Source organism: Arachis ipaensis, chromosome B5 (genome assembly GCF_059453495.1).
Source record: "Arachis ipaensis isolate K30076 ecotype BB chromosome B5, ASM5945349v1, whole genome shotgun sequence".
Lineage (NCBI taxonomy): Eukaryota > Viridiplantae > Streptophyta > Magnoliopsida > Fabales > Fabaceae > Arachis > Arachis ipaensis.
This window is the reverse complement of record NC_142440.1, coordinates 129,795,492-129,805,953: the sequence shown is the minus strand read 5'-3', so window position 1 is coordinate 129,805,953 and position 10,462 is coordinate 129,795,492. Positions and strand designations below refer to the sequence as shown.

General features: G+C 38.4%; 1 protein-coding gene across 1 annotated transcript; it reads right to left on the bottom strand.

Moving 5' to 3' along the window:
- Nucleotides 1-8,343: 8,343 nt before the first annotated feature.
- On the bottom strand, nt 8,344-9,987 carry LOC107640965 (uncharacterized). Its single transcript, XM_016344471.2, has 2 exons — nt 9,249-9,987; nt 8,344-9,164 (listed from the first exon to the last, which is right to left on the bottom strand). The coding sequence occupies exons 1-2, from the start codon at nt 9,985-9,987 to the stop codon at nt 8,344-8,346; spliced, it is 1,560 nt and encodes a 519-aa protein (XP_016199957.2).
- Between the last annotated feature and the right edge of the window lie 475 nt (nt 9,988-10,462).

Genomic DNA, 10,462 nt, shown 5'->3' with positions numbered 1-10,462 from the left:
AGGTCTGCTAGGACGTGGGTCCTAAGGAGGCTGTGGGTGACGTGAGGGATCCTGTGGTTGATGAGGCAGCTGTGAGGGGATAGGATGATGTACGACAACATAACTCTCGGAGTATGTCACTGGCTGATACTGTGGTTGGTAAGGTGGATGAACTGATAGTGCATACATTAGCTAGAATTCCATCATCAATAGGCTGTAGTCCATCGAAGGCGGTGTCGCACACTGAGCACCGAGCCTGATATGTGTGTCGTATGATGTGCCAGAACCCAAAGAAATGTATAAAACCCAAACAGTGGTGGACATAAGGACAGACAAATGTTGCTGTGGCTGTCCCATGCTCTGCTCCTTACCTATGCGGAACTACTCTACGATGCGCTGCATGGTGGGCTGGTCGGTGGTATGAATGTGAAATGCCTTCTTGAAATCTATCTCGTCGACCATCGATGCCTCCTGACGACTACTGGATGCCTCGAGGTCATGCCAACAAAGGGGGGGGGGCAACATCCCAATCGTCCTGAAATTTCTGTTTGAGATAAATGCATTTATAATATCATTTATTAGGTATGTTTAATTTTAACCATTAAAACCAATCCAATGACTAGAAGGCTGCATTTGTTTTTTAGAACAAGACACTGAGAATAAGATAAAAAGGACAGAGATACAAAATTTTATTTCTTGTATTCTATTTGGTGATAAATTAGAACAAATTATGAAAATTCAATTTATGCTCATTTTTTTCATTCAAAAATTTTGAGAAGAAAAATATAATAATAAAAAAATATAATTATGAAAAATTAATAAGAATAATAAAAGAAAAATAAAAAATAAGTCGTATCCTTTGTTAGTGTTTATGTCCTTCCTGTCAGGATGGACACAAAATATACTAATTCAGTATCTCTGAACACAATGTCTCTGTCCATGTCTCATCTGTCAAACACGATTTTGTGTTTCTGTGTCTCTATCTTAATGTCCTATCTCTATCTTAATGTCCTATCTTTCTGTCAACCCTAATTTCACATTTCACCATTTCGGCGCTGCAACCATTCACTCTCAACCACACTCAGAAATGAGAGACACCAATCAACCACTCCTTCTTTCCTAACCACCACTGGAAACTACTCGTTGGATATCGCTCGTTATTCCTTCCTCTTTGTCTCGTTCTTCCTCTTGTAGTCTCACCGTTGTTCCTTACGTAGTCATGTTCATCCCTCTTCATCACATTCTCGCCGCTCCTCTTTAGTGACTGTGGTCCGTGGTTCAGACGTTCTCGCGGTCTCGCATTCTGTTCGTCATTCGTACTCTACCACATTGTTGTCCTCCTTTTTAGTTCCACTGTCAGTCAGTAGTCTTCTATTCTCGCCACCTTGATGTCCTCCGTTCTCACCGCCTTGCCGTACTTAGTTCCTGTCGCATTGCCATCCTCCGTTCTTGCCGATTTGCTATCTTCCGTTGCCATCGGTTCGTCGCCCTCATTTATAATTAGATATCATGAATTATGTTGTTATTATCGTTTATAATTAGTATTGTTGTTTTATTTTAAGTATTTGCGGCTATTTTAGACTTTTAGTGTGTTTTAATGTTATTGTTTTGGGAACAAGTAAATTTAAAAGTATGAAAAAAAATTTATTACATTTTTTATATAGAAATATTCTTTTAAATAAATTTATGTCCTGTGGATATATCCGATATTTGATTTGATTTGTAAATGTGCGGATTAAATTGGATTAGATCGAATGCGACGCTTAAAAATACAGATATCATATCTGATTTGATCTAATAAGAATTATGCGGATCGGATAAAAATTTTGGCCATATTCAATTCGATCCGTGTACACTTCTACTAGAGTAGTTATTACTTAGAGGTAGTAACCGAAATAGTAGAAGAAGCGCTTAACTTGCCTCTCAAATCAGTTTGGGTTTATATTTCAAGGACATGTATCTACCCCAATTCAACCCTAGTAGCTAGACTAGGCCTTTCGTAATGATAATTGGGCCGACCTTGACATGCCCAATTTTATGCGTAGTATGTATACTAAAAAATGGAGTAGACTAAGCTTGTGATACGTAGGTCCATGCATGAACAATATATATGCACCATTAACTACATAGTTTAAAATATTACATAACTTACAACGTAATTTACATCCTATGATTGTACTATATTTCAACAAACTAACTTAATTTAGGTATTAATGCAATGAGCAATACTATTTTGAAAATTAACAAATATTCTCCACGTACAAGTCATTATTTCATACAAGTCTATACAAGTCTCTTTAACCTAATTCACCTTACGCGTTACTATCTAACCAACTTTTCAATCAACACGCCAATATATAATTGCCTTTTTCGAAAGGATTTCGTTTCCGCTTTCGAATTTTCTCAACGTTTTCGATCTACGTTCTCTTCCATCTCTGTGTTCTTTGTGTTTCTCTTCGTTCGTTCTCTACGTTTTTGAAATGAAGCTCTAAAATTAGTTTTGAACAGTTATCTCGTTGTTGAAGATAATAAATAATTCAAGTTCAAATTGTCAATTGAACCAGAACAAAATTGATTATTATTTTGAATCCAATCAAGTGGTTGACGTATGGTTCGATTCTAGTTAATGTTTTTGTTAGTAGTTTATGATTCTGTAGGTGAATAATGTTATTTTTGTTTGTAAAAATTGTTGTTCATCGTTGATGGTTTGAATTGAATGTAATGTAAGAATTCTGCATTAAAGAAAATATTTTTCTGTATTTGTAACAAATTTTGGCGTAACACGAAAATATTTAAGTGTATTGTTTAAGAATTTTTGGTGTATGTGTGCTGATAAGTTCTGCATAATTCAAAACTCTTCTTCTCCCTCCTCCTCATCGTCTGCTTCTTCTTCTTCTTTTTCATCATCGTCATTATCTTCTTTTTTTTTCTTATTCATCTTTTTTTTCTTGTTTTATCTTCTCAAGTTTCTTCTTGTTTTACTTTCTTAACAAAAATAAAAAAATCAAACAAAGAAGAAGAAGAAACACATAATACTACAAAATTACTTGGAAGATGATGAACTTATATTCATTCAACTAAAAGAAAGAAAGAAATAAGGAAAAAAAGAAGAAGAAAAAAAATACAGCATTAGAGGTAACATTTTTCTGTATTTGTAGCAAATTTCGGTGTATCACGAAGATATTTAAGTGTATTGTTTAAGAATTTTAGGTGTTTTTGTATTGATAAGTTCTGCATAATTCAAAACTCTTTCTCTTCCTCCTCCTCATCTTCTACTGCTTCTTCTTCTTTTTTTCATCATCATCATCATCATCATCATCATATTCTTCTTTTTTTGCTTATTCATTTTTTTCTTTTTGTTTTACCTTATCAAGTTTCTTCTTGTTTTACTCTCTTAACAAGAATAAAAATAAAAAAATCAAACAAAGAAGAAGAAGAAACACATAAGGCTGCAAAAATATTTGGAAGAGGATGAACTTACATTCATTTAACTAAAAAAAAGAAATTAATAAGAAAAAGAAGAAGAAAAAAACAGCATTAGAGGAAATACTTTTCTGTATTTGCAGCAAATTTCAGTGTAACATGAAAATATTTAAGTGTATTGTTTAAAAATTTTCGATGTATGTATGCTGATAAGTTCTGCATAATTTAAAACCCTTCCTCTTCCTTCTCTTCATCTTCTGCTGCTTCTTTTCTTCATATTCTTATTTCATTTTCTCATAATTCTTTTCGAATTCAACTTCGCAACTTTTTTCACTTTTCGCGACGATTTTAAAAGATTTTTGAGAGATTTTGATACTTGTTTTAATTTTGAATGTTGCGGTTTTGATTGAGGGAGAAGAACCGTTTGCGTTATTTAAGAATTAGGGAAGCGCGTGTTTACACACAGTCTAAATTGAGAATTATTTTTGTCGAATTTAAACTAACTTATATAAACTTGTATATCAAAAATACTTGTATATATAGCAACCCTCCCACCAATGTGTTATCTCTTGTTTAGTCGTTGATATTTACCAAATATGCACTATTAAAAAATTCTATTACAAAAATCTGATAAAAAATCCAGAGAATGCTAAAAATTTTTAAATTATCCTCAAACTCAAACTTTTTTACTTTTTCCTGTTCTAATGTGATATGCGATTTATACATATTTTGTTTATACTACATCGAGATAATTTACAAACAAAACATCAGAAATTAATTTCTAAATGGATAACACAATGGTGAAGTGCAGATAAATGGATGCATGGTGTGATGTCCACAAATGTGGACCTGTGAAGATCAGAGACCTGCAAAACGCAGGTAACGTTTTGCAGGCGTTGGAATAAAAAAATGCAGGTCTTGCAAAACGCAGGCTGCGATTGGTGAGGGAAGGGAACCAGTAAACGAAACGTGCCCTGCATGCCGACAGGAGCAGTGCTTGACCAACTTCGGACTGCGCAAAACGCAGGATGCATTTGTCAGTAAACCAAAGCCAAACGCAGGTTGCGTTTTGCATGCTCCCTAGCTGCATGCGCGCCACGTGTTCTCGGAGAGGGTTCAGCTGGGTCCTTATAAGTGAGAAACGCAGATTGAGAGGGAAGCAAAGTTACTGAAACAAAACTAGTTACTGAAGAAATAGTTGAGGAAGAGTGAGGAAGCTGTGAAAGAACTTGTTGAAGAAGAACAAGTACACAGTATAGGAAAAAAATGGTGTATGACTATACCAAACCAGAAAATCATATTATTGAGTATTTGGATCATCCTCAATTTGTAAGTAATTTTTTTTAATATGTAACAATAAATATAAAGATTTATTCGAATTTTATTTATTTGTGTTGTAATTAATAGTATTGAGGTTATTAATATTATTATAACTAATATTATGTTGTTATTAATTTCTCATTACGGTTTAATTTTTTAATACTGTTATTATATTATTATTATTATTAATAGGCAAATTAATCTCTGTATTGTTAGTGACGTTTTTGTTATTATTATTATTATTATTATTATTATTATAGTGGGTATGTTAATGAAAATAATTTATTAATAATTTTTAATTTCAATAATGTGTAATAATTTATTATTATTTTTTAGTAATTTATTATTATTTTTTATGATAGTAATAATGATAATAATACTGTTAACAGTAAACGGTTTTTTTAATAATGTTTACGTAGAAAAAAAATTATTACGTTTAATACTTTAGTAATATTTTGTAATAATAATTAATATTGTATGTTTATAACAAATCGTTTAGGTTATAGATATTATAATAAATTTTTATTATTATTGTTATTATTGTTATATTTGGATAGTTATTATTATAATTAGAGTGTTATTATGATTATTCTATAATACTGGTTATGATATTGAGAATAAGTTATTATTAATTTTTGTAATTAATAATACTGTTTAATAAATAATAGATAAATTTTTGTGATTTTTTAACAATTTATTATTATGTTATAACCGATATTATTTAGAATTTAATAATTATCATTTTTTTACAGGCTATCAGAAATTTGTTGCCCAGAAAATTGGATCCGCCAGATACCTTTAACGAGGTAGCTGCAGCGACATTGGCATTGACTGGGTTTCAACACGTTTCGCGAGTAGGCGAAATGAGAGGTCATTCTGCACTATTGAGTGCTTTGGTGGAACGCTGGAGGCCGGAGACTCACACGTTTCATCTTCCGGTCGGTGAAGTGACAGTGACGCTGGAAGATGTGAGTTATATTCTTGGTCTCCCAATTAATGGGGAGGCCGTTACGGGTAGATCAGATAGCAGCTACCAGTTTTTTGTGGGATTACTGTGAACGATGATATATGCTTCTTCAAGTCTCATCGTCGGTTTTGGCACTGAGATGATATCTCGTTGTGGAAATCTCGTTGAAGTTGATCATTTAATCGAAAAGATTCTCAGTAAAAGCAGAGTCTTGGTTTTCTTAGCTGAATTGATACACTAGACCATCTTGACTTGGCTATACTTGTATGTAGCCAGCCATGTTAGCTTCACATGAGAGCCCTTTTTTGAAAGGCTAAAAAAAGGCACTCATCAGTCAGCCAACTGCATTGCGTGTTTTGGTCGGGAGCCTGGTCCGAACGATCACGTGTTGGGAAATGTTAATATTGCTTAGGTTCGACAGTGCAGAGACACCGAGCCATGTGATACTCAGGAGTCTCTCGAGCAGTACGTCCAAGCGCACATTTTCTGCGTGCTCGGTACAATTGTGTTTCCGGATAAGTCGACCGTTTCATTGAACTCGGAGATTCTACCGCCACTTCGGGATTTTCCCCGGATTTCAGAGTATAGTTGGGGAGCAGCCAGTCTGGCACACCTATACAGATCGTTGTGTCGTGCCTCATGATACAACTGCAAGAAAATGGATGGCCCACTGATACTGCTTTTTGTTTGGGCGTGGGAGCGTATGCCGTTCCTGGCACCTATACCCCGCGATCAACTCAGCGATATTGGTATTCCACTAGCGCGACGGTATTGGCTTTTATCATTATTGTTATTATTATTATTATTATTATTATTATTATTATTATTATTATTATTATTATTATTATTATTATTATTATTATTATTATGTTTTTGTTAGGTGGAGTCATTGGCGTCGACATACGAGATATATACGGCGGCCTACTCCGCATTTTAGGCGAGGACTCGACGACATGGGAGTTGACGACGTAAGTTGTACCATTAATGTCCAATGTTTTTATTCAGAAGAATAGTTTTTCTAATCGGCCTCTTGGTAACTATTGTGTAGTTTATATGGCGGCCATATATGGGAGTGGGGATTCCGAATGGCCTCGCTTCCCATATGGTTATGTGCTCCACCCAGTCGCCTCTAGTGTCATTCGAGTGCATAGAGTGGCACGCGACAGACCGGGTCAAACGACAGTTCGAGATGCAGCAGCTACCACCAGGCCCAGCGTTCAACCTTGGTCGTGATCACTGCAAGCGGTTGACAGGAGCACAGAACCATGAATGGAGACAGATTTACAGTCAATGGGTTAACAGATGGACATCTAACCGCTATAACACATTGCAGCTAGGCGAGGAGATTATTGACTTCCATCCTCTCCCAGTGTACTACGACTGGTACACGCAGCAGTATGGGATTCACCTGCGACTGTCAGATAGAGTTCCAGGCGAAGAGGTTGGCGCCGATGAACCACAGCGGCAATAGGAAGAACCAGCTGGCCCTCACCAGGAAGTCCCGCCTCATGAGCAACAGGAACATGTATTGTTTTTAATTCCTAGTATTATGATTATTAGGTTTATAAATAGTTATCAGTAATTACTATTAATTGTATTTAATTGTTAATTAGGTGCCGGCATATGAGCACCACTATCAGGTCCCGACGTATGAGCACCAGGTTCAGATGCCAGCATATACCCAGCAGTTTCAGGACCCGGCATATGTCCAGCAATTTCAGGACCCGACATATGTCCAGCAGTTTCAGGATCCAGCATATGCCTAGCAGTGGCCGGCATATCAGCAGCAGGCAGCATATATACCGGAACCACAGCCGCCTCAGGCACCTGAGCCCTACATACCACATCTGGTAATTCTAGCCGACGGTCACTTTAACCCATTGGGTGGATTGGACACCATCAGCTTCTCTGAGGTCCTGAGAGATACATATTTTCTCGGCCCGATGCAACCGCAGGAAGGGCCTGCTACATCTCATCATTCTGGTGGTCGTCGCGCCACTTCAGGTCATGCTAGTGACTTCGACTTTGATCACTCGACGGGTCATGTAGATTCGCCCGGTCCATCCGCACAACCACGTGGCCATTTGTTTGATTTGAATGAGTACCCATAGCAGGAAGAGGGAGACTTGGGATACGACTTGTAGCACTGGTATGATCTTGGTGGATCGAGTGCTCCGAGGATGAGTGGCATTGGTTTGTATGACACTGGTGGTGCGGGCATGACAGATTTCGGCAGTGGTCCTGACGTCGACAGTGGGCTGGACGCCGGTGTATCTCAGGGTCATCCGTATAACTTACGGACACAGACTGCGCCTCCGGACAAATACACCCCATCCTTGTATTCGAAGAAGGCGCCGAGGAAGTAGTTAGTTGCAGTTGATCTTGTATTCAGTGTTGTATTCGGATTTGTATTCAGTGTCGTATGTTATATTTAGATGATTCTGTTCAGTATTATTATTATGACATATTTAGCTTTGCTCCCGTATAACTCTGTTTGGATTGAGATGTTTGTTCTCCAAAAAAATAAATAACAAACTTAAAAACTTTATTTATTATAAATTGTTAACTACGTTAAAGTAAATGACGAGGTTACAAAAAAATAACATATAATTGTGAAGTAGGTCATAAGAAAGTTACATTGAAAAGCCTAACCACTAATGACCTCCAACGGAACTTGGACTTGCGCGCTGCGGACATCGGCTGCGGCTATGTCCCTCGCATCCACATATAGTGCACCGGCGAGGACCACGCATATCCCGCGAATCCATCTCATTCAAGTATCGGGTTGACTTCGGTCTTCCTTTCGTCGCGCGCCTCAATGTCCAGTTGGTGATCACCTTCGCTCCTTCGTATCTATCCCACGTAGATGGGTCACCCATTGGAACAAACTCGCCTCTGTACACCTTGCGAATTTCAGACATCTTGTACACATCGTGCACGTACACTTGCCAATCAAGACGCTGGTTGGTGCAACATGCAAGCATGTGGCGACATGGAAGTCGCTCGACTTGGAAATGGCCACAGTCGCAATGTTGTTGCGCAAGGTTAACAGTGTAAATGGTATCATCTTGCATTTCGCGAACCTGAAACATCTCGTTGTGCCTGTCGAACCGGTTGACCACAATGTTTCCTGCACGTCGGAAGCTTTCTTCAACTCTCTTCGTTGCAAATTCTGAATACGTGAATCCGTTGTGGAGATGCTCATGGGCCTCTGTACTCTTCCGAGTGAACAACTCATTCAGCCGATAGAAAGTTGACCGGACAAGGGCAGTCACAGGAAGGTTGCGTGCACCCTTCAGGACAAAATTTATGCACTCTACCAAGTTTGTCATCATATGTCCCCAACGATGACCACCATCGAATGCCAGAACCCATCTCTCAACACCGATCTCATCGCACCATTGAGTATATGCCTCACTCTGCTCTTTGAGCCTTTGGTAGTTTTTGTTGTACTCCTGCTCCGTCCTAGAATAGCCTGTTAAAAAACCATTTAATCATAAGCAGATGCCACAAATTTGAAATTTTCTATGAATAGAACCATAACATTGAGTTGAAATACCTGTGTTCACCACGAGTTTATGCAAATATGGAGCCTTGAACCTCCTTAAGAAGTTGGACCCGATGTGCCTGATGCAGTACATGTGCCACGCCCTTGGTGGTAACCATGCACCATTACTGCGAGCTATTTCAGCGTCGATGGAGGTATGGCGGTCAGAAATAATACCCACACCATCAATGGTAATAACATATCTCCACAAATTGGTTAGGAAAAACTCCCACGCGTCTGCTGTCTCGCCCTCGACAATCGCAAATGCAATAGGCACAATGTTTTGATTCTCATCTTGTGCAACCGCTACCAGAAGGGCACCTTTATATTTTCCGTATAGGTGCGTGCCATCAACCTGCACCAGTGACTTGCAGTGTCTGAATGCTACAATACACGAATAGAAGCTCCAAAAAATGCGGTATAAAACTCTTACACCTTGAACCTCCTCACTCTCACGGTAAACAGGGAGCGTTTTAATTTGAACACGAGACCTTGGCATCTTCACTGTCATTGCTTTCAACCATACTGGCAGAGTCTGGTAAGAAACTTCCCAATCACTGAAAACTTTTGTGACAGCTTTCTGCTTTGCCAACCAAGCCTTGCAGTAACTTACAGTGTAGTTGAACCTGCCTTGAATTTCTGCAATAACAGACTTCACCTTTATCGATGGGTCTGCTTCGACCAACGGCCTAATGGCATCAGCAATTGTGTCTGAGTCCAACTTGGCATGATCTTGTGAAATCGTGCCCATGGTGCACGTGTGCTTGCCATTGTATCTCCTGATCTCCCAACAAGCTTTTTTTCGAATCAAGCTAGCTCGGATAAGCCAGTCGCATCCTGCACCATACCCCTTACATTTCGCATAGAATGTCTGCGGCTCAGACTCATACACAGTGTAATCAACTCCTCTAGAGATGGTGTAGCTTTTGATTGCAGATATCACCGACTCTCTCAAACCAAATTCCATTTCGACACTAAACTCGCCATCTTCCACCGCAACGTTGCCTTCACCTACGACATGCGCACCACCATCAGTCAGACAAGGCAAATAAATTAAGCACTATAGGAAACTTGAGTTAATAATCATAACATACCCGTATTCGCATACTCAGGAAATTCCGGGGCATGCATGGCTTCGAGATCTAGAGTCCGCATAAAAGACGGAACACCAAACGGGTGTTGGCTTACAATGGAATACGCCTCATTCTGCACCGCCGGATTGCTTG

Coding starts and splice junctions, on each gene's coding strand:
- LOC107640965 (XM_016344471.2), bottom strand. CDS start 9,987: ATGGGCACGATTTCACAAGATCATGCCAAGTTGGACTCAGACACAATT. Junction 9,165..9,248: donor TAAACTCGTGGTGAACACAG/GTATTTCAACTC, acceptor GTTTTTTAACAG/GCTATTCTAGGACGGAGCAG.